This window comes from Pipistrellus kuhlii, unplaced genomic scaffold (genome assembly GCF_014108245.1).
Source record: "Pipistrellus kuhlii isolate mPipKuh1 unplaced genomic scaffold, mPipKuh1.p scaffold_m20_p_3, whole genome shotgun sequence".
NCBI classification, from domain to species: Eukaryota; Metazoa; Chordata; class Mammalia; order Chiroptera; family Vespertilionidae; genus Pipistrellus; species Pipistrellus kuhlii.
The window spans coordinates 44,840,137-44,859,856 of record NW_023425529.1 but is presented as its reverse complement, the minus strand read 5'-3'; the positions used below and the strand labels follow the sequence as shown (position 1 = coordinate 44,859,856).

Sequence of the window (19,720 nt, the reverse complement as noted above, 5' to 3'; positions counted from 1 at the left end):
CAAGCCTGAACCCATTTTAAATAGCTGTTCATCTAAAGTCCTATAGCATATGTCTGAGTCACTCATTCATTGGTAATCTATACTTTGTGGGTAAAGTGCAGAGGTGGACTTTGGCCAGGCAATATTTCTATTTATACAAGGGCTCAGTGTATACAGTGATATCTTTCTACCCCTGAAGCCCTCGAGGCTTCCACAGATTCCTTTGTGTACACTGGGGTCAGTGTGGGTAGTGAACATCTGTTGTTTTTACCTGTCCAACATCTCCTCCTCGTTGTTTGGAAATGCCCCCTTCTATATAGTTTGAGTGGGGCTGACCACCCTCGCTAGGGACTGGGCACATGATCGCTATACTGAGGCAAAACCACAGTATTCTAGTCCCCTGGCCAAAGTGATTGGTTCTGGGAGGAGCATGTGACCTAAGTCAGCCCAATGAGAGTCAGCCTTGGAACTTCAGTGGGAAGGACTGGGAAAGAGGCACTTGCCATAGCATGGAGATGGTCTGCCAGGGAGGGCGGCTAACACAGGAAAAGAGAGTCAAGAGATGTAGAGAAAGATGGTCCTGATGCCATCACCAAGTCCCTCATCTGGCTATGCCAAAAGCCAAATGCACCCCTGAGCTTTCTCATTGTGTGAGCAAATAAGTGATTTTTTAAATCTTAAGACTGTTTGAGTTGGGTCTCAGTCACTTTCAATCAAGAGTCCTGAGCATTAATGGGGGACAAAGGAGGACCTATGTAATACTTTCAACAATAAAGATTAAAAAAAAAAAAAAAAAAAAGCATCCCTGAGCAATATTGTGCATGTGTTTGGGTTTGGATGTTATGGCTGTGTGTGCATGGGTGCATGTGGGGTGTGCGTTGAAGAGTGTACATGGCTGTGATGGGTGGATGGGCAAGGTGAGGGTGGCACATACTCTTGTGAGTTTGCCTTGTGTATATGTGGGACACACACACACACACACACACACACACACACACACACACACACACGGGGGGAGTGACTGACTAGCTGTGAAGGTGCTGTGGGGACAGTGGTGGAATAGGCTGAGCTTGCATGGGCACAGGTTGGAGAGGTTGTTTGTTTTGGTAGAGTGCTTGGCTCCTGTTTGTTCTGAGGGCAAAGGCCAAGCTTTGAATATATATGCTCACAAAACACTTGTGTATTAGCATTACCTTCCACCCTTCAAAGAAAATCCTCATTGTTTTTAGACTGAAGTAAAATTCCTTGGAATCTTTGGGTGATATGAATAATCATAACACTTTTTTGGGGATGTTTTATGGAAGTGCAGGTGAGTAAGAAATGTTAAAAGCTGCTTAGATCAATACTAATACCAGAGGAGGAAACTGAGACTCAAGCAGGTGTGACTTGTTGAGTTGCAGCCAAATTTCAGCCAGATTGAGTCATTACTTCCTTCTACTCCAGCAACTAGAGAAGGGGTGGCAGGGCTGGACTTGGGGCAGCTCACTTTTGAAGACACCCCCCTCCTCAATCCTGCCTTTCCAGGGGCTGTGATTCCTTTATGGCAGGTGATTGACCTCAGACTACATTTTTAAAAAAAAATATATTTTATTGATTTTTCACAGAGAGGAAGGGAGAGGGATAGAGAGCTAGAAACATCAATGAGAGAGAAACATTGACCAGCTGCCTCTTGCACACTCCCTACTGGGGATGTGCCCGCAACCAAGGTACATGCCCTTGACCGGAATCGAACCTGGGACCTCTCAGTCCACAGGCCGACGCTCTATCCACTGAGCCAAACCGGTTTCGGCTCAGACTATATATTTATGGCTGGGTAGAGGACATGGGAGTTATGGCTTTCAGCTCTGATGGATGCCATTGACCCCTGAGCCTTCTCTCCAATGCGGGCTGCCCTTTATCTGTTTGCATCCCATTTCTTCGTGTTTCTATCTCAGCTCCTCACCTCAGAAAAACAGCTTGGTCTCCCCAAGCAGAGCTTCCCAGCCAGGATTCCTGGTCATGTTGACTGTGCCAAGAGTGGGCTATAGCTATGCTACATGCTGGGCCCATCACCCTCTGAGTATCTAAATGAGGCCTGGGGCATCCATAGTCTCTGGCCTGAGCACACCTGGCCCCAAGAAGACCCTTCCATTTGCCTCAGCCTGCCATACACAAAGGATCATTTCATGCAGGCTCTGACTCATGACTTTGAAAAAGTTGAGAATACCCTAAATCAATGACCATTTTCCTGGGTGAGGTGGGATAAGATATGGAGACCAGAGGATTGTGACTTACCCATGAGTTTTCACAATACCCCTGCCCCCATCCATGTTGTGTGGCTTTCTCTTCTGTACCAGGCATGGAAGAGTCACTTCTCTTCACCTGGGGCTGGCTAAGCATCTGGACTAGTTCATGAAAGTGGGCCTTAACCTAGGGCTCCTTGGCAAGTATTATATAAGGTGCCAAGGCTCTCAAAGGTTCTTGTTCAACCCCATATGTTATAGGTTTTAAGGGCATTTTTTTAGACCACAAAGAGCTCCCCTTTATAAACAGAGTGCTAGATTTCTCTGAGGAACTGGGATTGGGGGTTGAAAAATGGAGGCTCAGAAGTTTTTGTTCCAAACAAGACCACCTTCAGGCAACAAAGAAGTAAGAGCACTTGCTTCAGCATCCTTCACCATTCCACCAGTTCTGCTTCCTTGGGGGATCCTCGGATCTAGTGCTGACACTCTGTTCCTCTGCCCATCAAAGTGTGCTGTCTTCAGTCCCCTCCTCTCAGGTCCTGCCCCTGCTACTTCCAGCTTGCTGATCTGGGACATTCTCTGGGCTGTTGAACTACCAGGCCCCTTTTCTTGCTCTCCATCATTATATTGGAAGTATGATATAGAGGTTAGGAGCCTAGAGCAAGAGCCAACTGCTATGTGACCTTGGGCTTGTTTTTAACCTCATCTGACAAAAATAGTGACTAGGGAACCTACTTTATAGTGTTCTTATGAAAATTAAATTAATATTTGTAAGGCATTTTTGTACCATCTATATGTATAAAAAGCCAGCAACTGTAATGCCATAACAACTGAAGACTGGTTGCTACGATTCCCTCTGTGGCCAGCGAACCCAACCCCTCCTCCATGCCAGCCCCACCCCTGACCAGCCTCTCCCACCCTGAATGAGGGTGGGGTGGCTGGCCAACTACCCCCCTGTGGCCCCTCACCCAGGTGGTCCCGCCCCCTACCTGGGACCCCCACCCTGACTTGGGGCATGGCTGGCTTGCAAACAACTCACTGCCCCTTGCCTCGGCCAAACCCACTCCCCAGCGGGGATCCTCCACCAAGATCTGGGGCCCCCATCAGGTCAGGTCATCTGGCCCTTACCCAAGTACCAGGCCTCTATCCTATATAATAAGAGGGTAATATACAAATTGAGCCTAAAGGGGGAACAATCAGAACGACCGCTGGACCAGTCACTATGAGGCACACTGACCACCTTTTGGTTCCTTTCCCCAGCTGGCAGGCTCTGATAGTCTTATGGTGGACGGGGAGCCAGGGGTGGGGAGAGTGGGGCCAGCTGTGGGCAGCTGGGGAAGATGGCCCTGATTGCAGGCTAGGCCTAGGGATTATACCCGGGCACAAATTTTGTGCGCTGGGCCTCTAGTATAAGTATAAATATTACAATATTAGAATAAATGGAATTACATGTTTGTCTATCTCTCCCAACATACAGTGAAGGCCATTAAGAACCTTTCCAGCTTGCTGTGTGATTCCTTTTGAGGGCTCCTTCAGGGACCATCCTCTGGGAATCTTCTCTGGTGATGTCCTGCCTTCCACTGCCCATCATCCAGGCCCACCACATTGCTGTTCTCACTGCATGAGTGGGACCTCGTCAGCTCCATTCAGTATCTATATGTGTACCTGGCCAGTGCAGTGGAGGGTCAGGCTCTGGAGACTGGCCACTATCTGTTTCCCTCCCTGAGGGGCAGGTATATTGTTCTTTGTAAGCAGGGATTCTGCAGTGCTCTGGGCTCGGGGAGAGGAAGAGTGTGTTCCTGGAGGTCTTGGTGGTGGGAACAGAGCCAAAGCCTGGTGCTCAACTATGGCTACATGGAGGAAACTTTCAAAAAAAAAATGCAGATGGAGTGTTATGACCACCTGGAGTATAGCATGCCCAGACAGAGAACCAGAGTTAAGGGGAAGGACTCCAACGGCTGAGCCACAGCTGCAATCTCCCAGCTGGCTTTACTGCCCATCAGTGATCGGCCTCTTCTGGCTTGATATCAGTGGAAATGAGGCTGTGAGAATGTGACCAGGCTGTTGGGCTTGTAGAGGTTCAGAACTAGTCTTCCTAGGACGTGTCTCCCAGCATGCAGATTATTTTGAGCTGACAACAGTTAAAGCCCAACAAACTCAAGAAGAGCAGAACTTTTTCACCTTCCCCAAAGAAATTCAGACTGAAATACCTGATCCAGGAAGGGAGTTGGATGATGTGTGAGACAGGGAGGAATCTAGCCAACTCTGTTTGTTAGACTCCTGTCTGTGTTCATTGTTTCGGGTGGTCCGGGCAAACATTTGTTTACCAAGCTTTTGCTCTTTCTCATCTCCCTGTGATTCCCTTTGAAGTCCCAGACCCCTACCTTCCTCTCCTTAATCTAGAATGACATATATACTTCATTTTGCCTTCCCATCTTTGGAATTTCCATGCTTATGTGAATTTTCTGTGTATTAAAAATTGATTTTTGCCTTAGCTGTTTTTGGCCCACTGGATAGAACGTCGGCCTGGAGAACTGAAGTGTCACAGGTTCAATTTCCGGTCAAGGGCACGTTTCTTGGTTGCAGACTTGATCCTGGCCTGGGTAGGGCGTGTGCAAGAGACAACCAATTGGTGTGTCTCTCTCACGTTGATGTTTCTCTCCCTCTGTCTCTCTCCCTCCCTTCCACTCTCTCTAAAAATCAATGGAAAAATATCCAGGGGTGAGGATTAACAAAAATTTCATTTTTATTTTTTTCTTATTACTCTGCTTTATGTCATTGTAATTATTTGACCAACCAGAAGAACCAAGAGGGAAAAGGGAAGAATGTCCCCTCCCCCATAGGCTTATGTTTCCTTTCCCCTGCAGTAAGGCTTAACTTGCCACCTTCTCTCCATGGATGATCTAATGATGTCTAAGCACATTTATCAAAGTCCAAATTTCTATTCTGAGAACATTTGTGAATGTCTGACCTATGTGTAAAGTTCTATGGAGTTGGGACATGGACCAAAGGCTCTCAGAGTGAAGAGAATTTGGACATTTGGACATACCTGACCTAGGAATCTTGCTGCAGTGAACCCAGGGAACAGATGGTAGGGTACCTCAGACTCATGATTTCTAGAACAGGAGGTTGTGGCTGGTCTAGCAGTCTCTTCCCATTCTGCTGGCTTTAATCACCAGAGTCACCATTAATCATGAAGAAAGACTGTCACCACTTATTAAGCATAGACTATGAACAATTTTGGCCTTGAGGCACAGTGCAAAAACCAACAATCCAATCAACTTTATTATTTATGATATGGCTTACTGATGGGTGTTCCCACCATCTGTGGATTCCTACTTAAACTAATTGTTCTTGCTGGCTGCTCAGTGTAAAATCAACTATTATATGTCAACAATAAGATTTTAAATTATCTTTTAAAAAATATTTTTATTGATTTCAGAGAGAAAGGGAGAGGGAGAGAGAGATAGAAACATCAATAATGAAAGGGAAGAGATGCAAATCAAAACAACAATGCGGTACCATCTCATACCTGTCAGAAAGGCCAACATCAACAAATCAACAAACAACAAGTGTTGGCGAGGTTGTGGAGAAAAAGGAACCCTCGTGCACTGCTGGTGGGAATGCAGACTGGTGCAACCACTGTGGAGAACAGTGTGGAGTTTCCTCAAAAAACTGAATATGGAACTCCCATTTGACCCAGTAATCCCACTCCTAGGAATATATCCCAAGAAACTAGAAACACCAATCAGAAAGGATATATGCACCCCTATGTTCATAGCAGCACAATCTATAATAGCTAGAATCTGGAAACAGCCTAGGTGCCCATCAGCAGATGATTGGATCCAAAAACCATGGTACATCTACACAATGGAATACTATGCTGCCATAAAAAAGAAGGAATTCTCATCATTTGCAGCAACCTGGGTAGAACTAGAGAACATCATGCTGAGTGAAATAAGCCAATCAATGAAAGAGAAATACCACATGGCCTCACTCATTTATGGATATTAAAGAACATTATAAACTGATAAACCAAAAGTCAGATATAAAGACAGTAAAGCAATAAGCAGACTGTAAAATTACAGCGGGGAGAGTAGGGAGATCTGGGGAGATAAGAGATCAACCGAAGGACTTGTATACATGCATATAAGTACAACCAATGGAAGGATCCAAGATGGCTGCGCCCAGGTGAACACCTAGCTGCAGCCGCACACAACAATTTCAATAAAATACAACTAAAATATAAAACGGACATTGCCCAGAACTATAGGAAGGTTGACTGACTGGAAATTCTACAGCGAGAAGCAAGGAGAAAACCAGAAGGAGGCGCGGAGGAGCTGGAAAAGCCCAAGGTACGGAGACGCGGTGTGCGGAGAGGAGGGAGGCCGAGTGCCTGGCGGGCGTTCCCTAGCGGAAAGGAGATAAAACTCCGACTGTGCTGGGCCCCCGACTGCTCTGAACCCCGGTTCTGGGCCAGACCCCGGGGACTCAGGCTCAGCCATAGGGAGCCGGGCTGTAAGGCAGAACCCCGGGGAGAGGCGAAAGGAGGTCCCAGAGGTGCGCACACTGTGCGCAGAGAAGGGACGGTCGGCTGTGCCGCGGGATTGCCCTGACGGGAAGGAGACCTGGGCTCCAGACTGCTCTGAACGCCACCTCCAACTCCACTTCCAACTGAACTGAACCCCAATACCGGGCTCATTGGGGGAGAGCATAGACTGTTTGGCAGCAGGCAAAAATCGAGGGCACCTTTCTCTCAGAGGCACCGGCAGCAGCGAGCACTGAAGGACCCGCATAGGGCGGGGCTGACAGAAGCCAAAGCTGCAGGCTCCACCCTGAAACCCCGTCCCATCTGTAACTGTGAAATGCGACAACAAAATAGATCACAAATGAAAGAAATGGAGGACAAAAAGCATCTGGATATAGAGTTCAAATCTATGCTTATAAGGTTTTTCAAGAATTTCCTAGAAAAGATGGATAAGGCCTATGAGGATATGAAAAGAGATCAACTAGAATTAATAAGGAGTCAACAAGAAATGATAAGGGATCAACAAGAAATAAAGAATACATTGTCTGAAATAAAAAATATTTTACTGAGTCCTAAAAACAGAAGGGAAGATCACAAGAATCAAGTCAAAGATTTGGAACATAAAGAGCCAGAAGACACTCCTCCACAGAAGCTAGAAGGCAAGAGAATCCAGAAAATTGAAGATTATGTAAGAAACCTCTGGGACAACTTCAAGGGAACCAACATCAGAATTATGGGGGTCCCAGAAGATGAGAGAGAGCAAGATATCAAAAACATACTGAAAGAAATAGTGACAGAAAACTTCCCCCACCTGGTGAAAGAATTAGACTTACAAGTCCAGGAAGTGCACAGAACCCCAAACAAAAGGAATCCAAAGAGGACCACACCGAGACACATCATTATTAAAATTCCAAGAGCAAAAGACAAAGAGAGAATATTAAAAGAAGCAAGAGCAAAGAAGGTAGTAACCTATAAAGGAGCACCTATACGATTGTCAGCTGACTTCTCAACAGAAACCATGCAGGCCAGAAGGGAATGGCAAGAAATATTCAAGGTGATGAATAGCAAGAACCTACAGCCAAAAATAATCTACCCAGCAAAGCTATCACTCAGAATCGAAGGCCAGATAAAGAGCTTCACTAATAAAAAAAAAGCTAAAGGAGTTCATCACCACCAAACCAGAATTATATGAATTGCTGAAGGGGTTCTTTCAGAAGAGAAAGTAAACAAAGATAAAAATTATGAACAACAAATACGTAACTATCAACAAGTGAATCTAAAAACCAAGGAAATTAAAAAAATCTGATGAACAATATTAACTGTTGAACATAATAGAATCAGAGGTATGGAAGGGGAGTGAACTGACGATTCTTGGGGAAAAGGGGAGATGGGGGCGTGGGAAGAGACTGAACATAAACTGTGCACCTATGGATGAGGACAATGGGGAGAGGGGAAAGGGCAGAGGGCAGGGTGGGAACCTGGTGGAGGAGAGCAATGGTGGGTGGGTGGGGGAAGGAACATTTGTAATAATATGAACAATAAAAACTTATTAAAAAAATAAAAATAAAAAAAAGTTTAAAATTAAAAAAAAAGTACAACCAATGGACACAAAACTCTGGGGAGGGGGGTATGTATGGGAGGGGGGGCAATGTTAAAATATGTACACAGATAATAATTTAATAAAAAAAATAATGAAAGGGAATCATTGATTGGCTGCCTCCTCCATATCCCCTACTGGGGATAGAGCCCATCTTTTATTTTCTTTGTTTTTATTGTCAACACTATTGCGGATGTCTTCACTCCTGCCCCCACCCCCTTGTTTTTCTCCATCCAGCCCCCAACCCCTTCCTTTGTCCATCACCACACAAGCGTTGGCTGACAGACATGTTATGTCTGACCCATCTTATGCTTGTGTCCATGGGGTATGCATATATATTCTTTAGCTAATCTCTTTGTGTTCATCTTTTTTTTTTTAAAATCTCTTTTATTGATTTCAGAGAGGAAGGGAGATAGAAACATCAATGATAAGAATCATTGATCAGCTGTCCCCTACACACTCCCTTACTGGGGATCAAGACAGCAACCTGGTCATGTGCCCTTACTGGGAATTAAACTGTGACCTCTCTTGGTTCAACCATTGAGCCACACTGGCCGGGCTTGTGTCTATTTTTTAAAGTTATTTTAGTGCTTTGGGGACACCATCCTGTTTATTAATCTAGAGAGGGGGAACTTCTTTACCTTGAGCATCTAAACAAAATCTTCCCATTTATCTCCTCATCCCTATGATGGTCCATAAAGTCCCCAAATATACATGCAGCTAATTTATGCTTTTGTGGTATCTCTCTCTTTTCTATTGGTAAAAGCTTTATTGAGCTATAATTCACAACTATTTAAATGCACAATACAATGGTTTTTAGTATTTTTTTTCACAGACATGTATAATCATGAATCACAATCGAATTTAGAACATTTGAATCATCCCCAAAACTAACACTTTTTATTCTTTAGTAATTTATTTATTTTTTAGAAATCACCTACATTCCTTCCAGCCTGGGTAACCACGAATCTGTTTTCTTTTTCCATGGATTTGCCTATGCTGGACATTTCCTATCAATGGAATTATGCAATATGTGGCCTTCTGTGATTGGCTTGCTTAACTTTGCTTAATGCTTTCAAGGCTCATCCACATCGTGGCAAGTGTCAGTGCTTCATTCCTTTTTATTTCAAATAATGCACTATTGTATGGAGAGGCCACATTTTGTTTACCCATCCTTCCGTTGGCAGGCATTTGGGCTGTTTTGGTTATTATGAATAATGCTGCTGTGGATGTGGTGTCTTTGTGTCCTCAGTCCTGATACTGAGAAGAACTTGTTCAGACCACCTTTGCCAATCACTGTGAGTGATGTAATGATACTCTGTCCACCCACTTCTGCCCACAAACTTGACACAGCTGCCCAAGGGCTCAGAGCCTCCTGAGGGGGGTGGGGCAGTCCAGTGTCTCCTCCCTCCCCCGCTTTCTGTTCTCCAGAAAAGGCGGTTTGGGGCAGAGTCTTCTGGATCAGGCACAGTCATGGCAAACACTTTCCCTTTTGTTGGGCACACCACAGTGATCAGTCAGCCTTACCAGGAGTTGTACCTGCAGGCTGCCCCAGTCCGGCTGTCTCCTCCCTCATGGCTTGGCCCTCATCCCGGGGGCCTTCCCCTTCTGCCTCCTCCCTGACACCTCAAGCAGGGACATTCTGGAGAGCAATGCTGGCCTCTTCTCTCCCACCGAGGCTGAGTCTGGACATGAGGGCAGGGATGGCTGGGTCTTTGAGCAACAGGGAACTGAGAAATGAGATGCAGACACTTCTGGTCCTATCAATAGATTGTTCTGGGTTGCCCCAGCAAAGTGTCTCCCCGCCCCCCCCCCCCCCCCCCCCCTCCACACACACCCCGTGAGATCTGACAATGGATAGTGTCCCTCTAGCTCTCTTTGCTCTCACCTTAAATACAGGGCACTTCTGGACCAGGGAACGAGGTGGGTGGTGGTGGAGGGCCTGAGAGTTCAGGGGGCTCTGGCTGGCTGTCCTGTGCTCAGGACTTCAGGTATGGTCCCTCCCCTCCGAGTCTGCCCAGGTCCACCCAACAACGGTGTGGGGGAGGGGAAGAAATGGGGAGCTGGTTGTCCTCTCTCCTCATAGCTGCCATACCAGTCTGACCGGCCCCTCCCTCTCTCCTTCCGCCTTCTCTGTCTTTGGTTTGGCGCTGGGCCCATAACCCTCCCTTTGGTCTCTGGTAGAAGTCTCCCTGCCCTGCTACATGTCCATGTTTGAAAGGGAGAGGGTGGCACGCATTCAAATCACTCTCGGAAAATTGAGCATTGTTTGAAGGGGCTGGGAGAGGGCCATGCAAACAGGCACTAACTGGATTTCCCCTGGCCTGACAGAGCGCACGGGGAGGCCAGGAGCCTGGGGAGGGGGAGAGGAGAAGAGGGGAGGGAGAAAGGGATGTGGTCATTGCGTCCCCTCTGGGAGTGTCCGGATTTGTCTTTTTGGAAGGGACTTTACAATGTGTCTTTGTCGTGTGTGTGTGTTTGTGTGTGTGTGTGTGTGTGTCTGTGTGTGTAGTCTGAAGGTATCTTATTTGTGTGTCTGCCTTTTTTTGATTTATATTTGTCCCTCAAGGAGGGGGGCTTTTGGGTCTCTCTGTCTCTCTGGAGGGGTCTATGTGCCTGTCCTTCCGAGAACCCAGTTGTCTCTGCTGGAAAAGAATGGGGAGAAACCTGTATAACTGCCCTCCTGGTAGCTGGGCAGTAAGTCACCCCCCTTCCCCGGGTTTGGGGTTGTGGGCCGCCTTGCCCTGTCCCCGAAAGGCGTCTGAGTGATTGGTATTTGTTGGTCTCTCTGGTTAGAGCCACCTAGTCCCCACTTCATGCCCTGCAGGATCTTCCAGAGAATTCAGCCCCACCATCAGGCGATTACAGCTGGAATCTCTGCCTCGGGGACCCAAACAAACCTGTCTTCCACCCACAGCCTGCCCCACCCAGCCTGCCCAGGCCTGGGGTGTCTTATTCAGCTCCCCTTTCTCCAACCTGCAGGTGCACGCTGTGCGCAACCTGCTCCTCTGACTCATTTAGATAATGGGTTCAGGGAGACAGGTGCAGGACTCTTTCTTCATTTCCTTGGGCTGTTTGGGGGCCCGGGAAGAGAAGGAGGGCCCAGATGGCTGCAGAATGATTCACCATCAGTCCCCTGACCCCCTCCTCCACCCCACCCCACCCCGCCTTCCTTCCTGACTCACCACTGGGTGCTGTGGGAATGAATGACTGCCCCAAGGAGCAGTGAGAGAAGTGAAGACCCCAACACAACTCCTCTCTTTTAAGTGCCCCCTCCCCTCAACTCCTTTACCTTTTTAGTTCTTGTTCCTCATTCTCTGGGCCCTTCAGCAAGGCCTATAGTATTCAGCCTGGCTCTGGGAGTCCTGAGATCTTGGGAAGAAAAGTGCTGTGTTGGATCTCACTTTATCTTGTACCCGCAGACCCAAAAGGAAGACTGCCCATGTGTGTGGTGTGTGTGTGTCTGTATGTGTGTGTGTTCATTCCACAAATATTTACCCAGCCCCTCTTGGAACCACACCAGGTGCTGAGAGAACAACAGTGACTGAGGGGAGTCTACACGAATGGTGAGATCAGGTTTAAGAATTCAGAACCCAGTTTCCTGTCCTCCAGCCTTGGGCAGACCTTCATAGTCACTCAAAGGAGAGAGAAGAACATGGGGTGTCGCTGTCCTGCTGTGCTTCTCAGTCCCGGCATTAGTTTCCCACAGGAGGGAAGGAGACAGGACTCAGGAGTCAGGGTTGCCGTGGCTGGGTGATCGCTGGTCGGCCTCTTTGTTCCAGGGAACCTGTGCAGGCCCCCGGATTCCTGGCAGTTTCACATTCATGCCCAATTACTCTTCCCTGGGTTTCTGGGGGGGGGGGGGGGGGGTGCCGGAATGGGCTCCAGGGTGGGAGCAGCTCTCTGCTGCCCCCACCTGAGTGCGGCCTGTAGGTGACAGGTGTCGGGTTAGGCCCGGCCTCCTCAGGGCCTAGCCACTCAGGTACGGGCCCACCCCCCTGCCTTTGGGCTGGGCTCTCTTTTATAAAGGGCCATGCTGTCCCCCACTTTCTAGCAGCTTTTTGGCTTCTTCGCGAGTCTCTGCCAGGTTCAGCCTTCTCGCCTCCACTCCAGCCTCCACCATGTCCACACGGGTGACCCAGAAGACCTACAAGGTGTCCACCTCCGGACCCCGGGCCTTCAGCAGCCGCTCGTACTCCAGCGGGCCGGGCACTCGCATCAGCTCCTCGTCCTTCTCCCGTGTGGGCAGCAGCTACCGAGGTGGCCTGGGCACCAGCATGAGCCTGGCTGGGGGTTACGGCGGGGCTGGGGGCATGGGGAGCATCACAGCTGTCCAAGTGAACCAGAGCCTGCTGAGCCCCCTGAAGCTGGAGGTGGACCCCAACATTCAGGCCGTGCGCAACCAGGAGAAGGAGCAGATAAAGACCCTCAACAACAAGTTTGCTTCCTTCATCGATAAGGTGAGGGCTCCCTCTGGGTGGCTGGCTGGGCCTGGGGTCTGAAGAGGGTCCACGCCCTTTCTCTTGGTCGCCCTGTCCGTGGGCACATCTCCAGGCCCCACTGGCCTCCGGCTGGGCCCTAGCCACTCTGGCAACCCTTTCTTCCAACCTATGACTCACTCCTCCCATGCACTTTGGTTCCGGCTGCCCGCAGGGATGGGACAGCTTCTGATTCTAAATCTTGGGGCGTCCTCTCTCCCTCACTCATCTCACCCAACCCAAGTGCTGATCGTGGCTAAAGCTTTCAGCCTGGACCAGTCCCAGCTGTTTAGCTGTCGGGTGGGAGGGATTCACCTTCTCCCCTAGCAGTTCCCCAACGGTTTCCCTGAGCATTTTTTTTTTTTTTTTTTTTTTTTTTTTTTTTTTAAAGAACGAGTTTGATAGGATTTTGGGAGAAGGAACTGGTGTCTTGATCTAAACAGACAAATATTGATCCAAGCCTCTGGCATTCCAAGGCCCCAGGGTGGGGGGCACCGGATGAGTCATCCTTGGCCCCTGCCCTGGAGCCTGCAGGGGGCGGGGCCGGGCCAGGCAGTGACCTGCCCCCTCATGGGGTGCAGGGCTAAGGCGGGCTGTCTCGGCGGCGAGCTGCGGCTCTTCTGGGAAGCTTTTCGCGTCTGGGATTGGGAGGGGTATGTGTGGGGATGAGGTGGGGCGATGCCAGGGGTTGGCTCCAAGAAAGCCCATCCAGGATTCAAAGTCTGGTTACGTTGGACGCCCCGCCCAGGTTTCACGTCCTGTTATTAAACCCCAGAATTTATGGCTGTAGATAAGGTGTCTGTCCGCCAACGCCCCTCTCCCCACTCGGCCCTTGTCCCCTCTCTCCTCCCTCCCAGGCTCCACCCCAACGTCCTGGGTCCACTTCCCCAGAGGGTAGGCCAGGCCGCGTTTTGCAGCCTTGGGGGTAGGCTCCCTTAGGGAGCCCTTGGGGCCTCCCTCAGGCGCTGGAAGGTTGGGCCTCCCTGCTGACTGGCTCCTGGGAGGCATTCTGGGAACGGAAAGCGGGAAATACTGGGGCAGATTAGCCTCTTTAGGGATTGGAGTGCCCTAGGAAGCTCAACTCCTCTTAGGAACTAGGGCTTCCGAGTTCCTTGGCTCTAGGCACCCTAGACGTTGCTTCTTGACTGCGTTCTAATAGCTCTTGAGTCCTCCCCTCCAGTAGTTAAACACTGGCTCCGAGTCCCAATTCCTGGTTCCCAGTGCTCCGCCCTTCCCTTTGATGGATTCCCTTGCTGAAACTGACTTCCTCATCTATAAAATGGGCATGAGAATCCCTAACTCAAAGATTTTGACTATTCAAGTATTAATGAATGAATTCAAGTATTAATGAAGAGAGCATAGGGCCCTTGGCAAATGTTATAATCACTTATTTTTCATAATTTTGAGGCAGCATGACCTGGAGAAGAAAGGAATTTACAGAGGAGATTTGTTGGATTTAGGCCAGACCCTTAAGTCAACCTTCTTTTCTAAGCCCCTCCCAATTTAAAAAAAGTTACAACTTAGGAATTTCCCTTCTAACATGCCTTAATCTCATTCTAAAATCTGGATTTCCTTGTGTCCAAGGAACCCAGGACCTTCGTGTTGGGGTGTTTGGGGCCCAGGAGAGGGTTTCCTGGGTGTGGTGGTCTGGGAATAGGGTAGGAGGAAGTCTTCCATTTGCAGACAGACCTGCCCAGTCCTTTGTCTTTTCCCTGGACACAAGTGATTTTGTACAGATGGGGAGAGGGGGGGAGGGGAAGGGGAAAGAAGGAGAAAGAGAGGGCTCCTGAAAGGACCTGCCTGAGTTCCTCTAGGCCATTGCCAGTCTGAGGAGCCCTGGGCTCTGAGAGGGGAAGCAACTCAAGGTTATGCAGCCTAGGTTACTAGCAGTGTTTGGCTAAAACCCAGATCTTCTGGCCACTACTCTCCAGGTCCTAGGGCTTTTGTTTCTCTATAAGCTGTATGAGTTCCTCAACGTCACTCCAAATAATAATGATGATGATAATAGTAGATAAGAGAACAATCTATATTTTCTTTTTCAGTCTTCTTCTTTTTTTTTTTTAATCTTCATTGCTCAGATTATTACAATTGTTTCTCCTCTCCCCACCCCCCCCATAGCTCCCTTCCACCCGGTTCCTGCCCCACCCTCTGCCCTTACCCCCCCCCCTGGACCCCGGACTCCCCCCTTTCCCCCCGCCATTGTCCTCATCCATAGGTTATACGATTTTAATCCAGTCTCTTTCTGCACCCCGACACCCCTTTCTTTTTCAGTCTTATATAAAGTGTTAACACTTGGCTATTTTTACTGATCTGTAATATGCTAGTACAATCTAACTCAAGAAGATGAATTTATTCTGCAAAATAGTTTCAACATAACTCTCCTAGCTGTCTCCTTCATGTCCCAGCCCCAGAGTTAGAAGGGCATGGCTCCCTACCCCATTCACCATGTTGTCTCTGTTAGGTGATAACTGAGTAGCTCCCTGGGTTCTGGAGACCCACTGTTTGGGGAGTGCATCACACTGCTTGCTTGCCCCCAGATTCTGAGCCCTGGACTCATGCAGACCTTTGCATTCCCTCCTCCTCCAGGTGCGGAGCCTGGAGCAGCAGAATAAGATTCTGGAGACCAAATGGAACCTCCTGCAGCAGCAGAAGACAACTCGCAGTAACATGGACAACATGTTCGAGAGCTACATCAACAACCTTCGGCGGCAGCTGGACACGCTGGGCCAGGAGAAACTGAGGCTGGAAGCAGAGTTTGGCAACATGCAGGGACTGGTGGAGGACTTGAAGAACAAGTAAGCTGCCTTCCTCTGCACTGCCATTGGCCCAACTGAATTCATCTGTTCTGTCAACCCAAGGGGCCAGAGGCCTCAGACCCCATGGCCCTCTGATTTTTGGATCATGTATCAATAGATTATATAATTAGGGTGATCATGTGACCAGGTTTTATCAGGACAGTCTAGTTTGCACCCATTGCCCCGGCATAATTGTTAGTTGTACCCACCCCCCTTCAGTCTCAGAATTGTTCAGATTTGGACAACAAATTATATGTTAATATTTACATAGTAAACCTCAGATAGACAGTAGTCAACAGGCTTCTGATATATATTTATAGCATTGGCCCCTTTTGTCTGAGGTCTCATCAGTTCCTGTTGCTTACTATGTCTAATCCAATGAATCTTCATGGATTTGTAGAGAGGTGTATTGTTCTAGGCCTCCCCACTGGCTGATGAGCAGAAGGACCAGGCCAGCCCTTTTATATCCTGCATGAAAAAAATTTTTAAGATAGTCTTGTCCCCCTAAAAAGACTCAAGGTAACCTCCCCTTTGCCTTGGTCCTTAATTCTAAGTCTTGTCCTTACCAGGTACGAGGATGAGATCAACAAGCGCACAGAGATGGAGAATGAATTCGTCCTCATCAAGAAGGTGAGGGAGTCCTCTACTTCACCAGACACTAGAGGTTGGGGCTTAGATACTCGGAATAAGGCTTTCTGGGGTCTGTCTCTAGATATTTCTAAGTAATGGGTCAACATTTGGGTACTTCCTAGATATACAGGAGAAGTAGGCAAAAACAGAGCTAAGGAAGTGCATTTGGACAGAACTCTGGATATTGATGCTGGGACATGGAAATGGAGCAGTAGAATTGGAGATCTAGCATTAGCAGGCTTCCTGAGGAGGAGGGGGAGGGGTGTTGCAGAAAACTGAGAAAAGGTGTTTGGGCTGGGAGGCAGGTGTGATGGGGCAGAGGCTGGCCTGGAGGATGAGGCCACAAGCGATGTGGGGAAGACAATAGTTAGAATTCCAGGCTATTGGGTGCCTTTGGGTTGGGGTCCATTGTGGTCACCCAGCTCAGGGCCCCCCTTCAAAACACCCCACAGGATGTGGATGAAGCTTACATGAACAAGGTAGAGCTGGAGTCCCGCCTGGAAGGGCTGACCGATGAGATCAACTTCTACAGGCAGTTGTATGAAGAGGTATGTTCTTGTTGCCCCCACCTCATCAGAGACTTCTCCCGGCCCCAAGTGTACCACAGACAAGGGCCCACCTTGGAATAATTACAGTTACCGATATTAACTCAGTATTGGTGCTTTCTAGTTATGCCCCCCTGCATGAGAGAAGGTTGATTACCCCATTTCACAGATCAGAAGATGTGCTTAGAGAATTGAAAAAGCCTGACCAAGGTCATCATACACAGAGTGATGACCCAATGGCACACTCTCTCTCATGTCTTTGTTCTGAGCCCACTGTGGGCTGATATCATGAAGGGCCCAGCCCTTCTGGTTACTCACCCAAAGACAAGTTTTCTTTTTCCTTTCCTCATTTCATCCTTACATCCCTTCACGTCCCAGGTCTTTGACCTATTTTGCTTCTTCAGGACTTTGCCTTCTCCCAGGTCCTCAGGCCCACCTGCTCCTCTCTTTTTATTGTTCCCCTAGCTTGTTCCCTAAGGAAGGCCTTCCTGCAAAAGGGGGCTCCTTGTGTGCGGGGACAGGGCCTCATCCTCTTCCCTCCCCACCACAGGAGATTCGCGAACTGCAGTCCCAGATCTCCGACACGTCTGTGGTGCTGTCCATGGACAACAACCGCTCTCTGGATCTGGACGGCATCATCGCCGAGGTCAAGGCCCAGTATGAGGACATCGCCAACCGCAGCCGGGCTGAGGCTGAGACCATGTACCAGATCAAGGTGAAGAGCAGGGTCACTAAGCTGGCTTTCCCCTTCTGGCCAATTCTGTGTGCCAGTTCATGAGCAGGGTGCAGGATTTCAAACAACACTCTCTCTGCCTGCTATGGGCTGGGACTGCCGAGTGGGTGCTGGGGAGATTGGGATGCCCTGTGCCCAGAGGTTTGGAAGAAAGACTGCACTGCGTGCATGTTGTTGTTGTTGTTGATGGTGGTGGGGGCACAGGGCCTCACTCCTCATGTCACCCCCACAGTATGAAGAGCTGCAGACCTTGGCTGGGAAGCACGGCGATGACCTGCGTCGCACGAAGACCGAGATTACTGAGATGAACCGGAACATCAGCCGACTCCAGGCTGAGATCGAGGGTCTCAAAGGCCAGAGGGCTTCCCTGGAAGCCGCCATTGCTGATGCTGAGCAGCGTGGGGAGCTGGCCATCAAGGACGCTCAGTCCAAGGTGGCGGAGCTGGAGGCCGCTCTGAGAAACGCCAAGCAGGACATGGCCCGGCAGCTGCGCGAGTACCAGGAGCTGATGAACGTCAAGCTGGCCCTGGACGTGGAGATCGCCACCTACCGCAAGCTGCTGGAGGGCGAGGAGAACCGGTGGGTGTGGGGGGTGTTTGACTGGCCCTGGTACCTTATCCCCTGGGACTGGGGTGGGGAGGGGGTGGGTCCTGTGTTCCTGGGCCAGGAGTTGGTCCTGACATCTGTGTGTCCTTTGGGTACAGGCTGGAATCTGGAATGCAGAACATGAGTATCCACACCAAGACCACCAGCGGCTATTCAGGTGCGTCCCTGCCCTAAACATTTCCCTCTGGTGCAGCTGAGGAAGCTGGGGCCCAGTGAACTGTCTTGTCCAAGGCCACGTAGCTAATATCAAAGCTCTGCCCCTCCCTGCTCCTGGTATTCCCAGACAGTCCAGAGGTAGTGAACCAGGCAGTTCCCCATCCTGGGACACTGGAGGGAGAAGGGGGCGTTGGAGCCTAATGTGTGCAGGGCTCCTGTGCTCATGTGTCTGCCTCGTCCTGACCAGGTGGGCTGATGACCCCAACTTATGGGAACCTCAACTATGGCCTGGGCTTCCAGGCCAGCTTGGGCTCTGGCGGGAGCTCCGGCTCCTTCAGCCGCACCAGCTCCTCCAAGACAGTGGTCGTGAAGAAGATTGAGACCCGAGATGGGAAGCTGGTGTCTGAGTCGTCTGATGTCCTTCCCAAGTGAATGATGACTGCGCGCTCCTAACCTCCAAGCTGCTGGCACAGAAAGCCCCACCTGAGGCTCAGCCCCAGTCCTCTGCTCACTCTCAGTCCTTTGCTCACCCTTGGGGTGGGGAGCGTTTATTCTATGCGGTCCACCTCTTTCCCGTGCCCCCGACTAAAAGCCAAATCAAGTGTTGTTGTTGTTTTTTGTTTTCTTTTTTTTTTCCTAAATAAAGTCTCAACTGGCTTTGCCAACCTTACTTGCTGTATGTGTGGCCCTTGCCCAGGAAGTGGGAGAGAGATGGTCGGGAAGCCTATCCCTGGAATCAGAAACTTTGGGGGAGGGGTGGGGTTCAGAAGGAAAATCTGACCTTCACGCTGTTCCCAGAGACTTCTTTGCTAAAAGCTGGTTGAGGCCTTGGTCATTAAACAAATACCTCAAATGCCTCATTTTATCTGTGCAGCAAACCCCGGAGGCAGGCAGAGCCAGGTTTCAGATGGTATCAGTTTAATCCCCATAGACACAGGAGTCAACATTGGGACTGCTTGCAGATAAGGAAAAGCCAGGCCTGAAAGACAAGGTCCATTTCTCCAGGCTGTACTCCTCCTCAGCCAGGCACCTAGGTTTCCTTGGGGGGGGGTAGAGATGTCTTTTTACCATTTGCATTCCTTTGCAGCCAGGGACCAAGGAGTCCTGGTTTTCCCATTTCCTCAGAGGCCCAGAGTCCATTCTGAGCAACTAGATGTCTCACAACTACAATTTCTATCGATAGAAGCCAAGATAGTACAGGACTTGGCATTGATAAGTGGGCTTTTCCTGTTTCACTCACCAGCACATCCATCCTGCACTGCTCCTTGCCATCACCTTTCTGTCCTTTCACATGCAGTGTTTTTATCACCCAGACAGCTGAGTATGTAAAGGGCGTGTGCACGTGGAGGGTATGCTGTGTGTATTTAAGGGTGAATGGGTTCCGTAAGGGTTACGGCGTTGGCTTGTCTTTGTTGAAACACGGTCTCCAAGTCTTAGGGCAGACACAGATT

General features: G+C 49.3%; 1 protein-coding gene across 1 annotated transcript; it reads left to right on the top strand.

Annotated features, from left to right (window-relative positions):
• Positions 1–12,362: 12,362 nt before the first annotated feature.
• Positions 12,363–19,122, top strand: KRT8 (keratin 8). Its single transcript, XM_036456259.2, has 8 exons — positions 12,363–12,786; positions 15,391–15,599; positions 16,169–16,229; positions 16,682–16,777; positions 17,325–17,489; positions 17,740–18,086; positions 18,212–18,270; positions 18,517–19,122. The coding sequence occupies exons 1-8, from the start codon at positions 12,448–12,450 to the stop codon at positions 18,699–18,701; spliced, it is 1,461 nt and encodes a 486-aa protein (XP_036312152.1). The 5' UTR covers positions 12,363–12,447; the 3' UTR covers positions 18,702–19,122.
• The last annotated feature ends 598 nt before the right edge of the window (positions 19,123–19,720 follow it).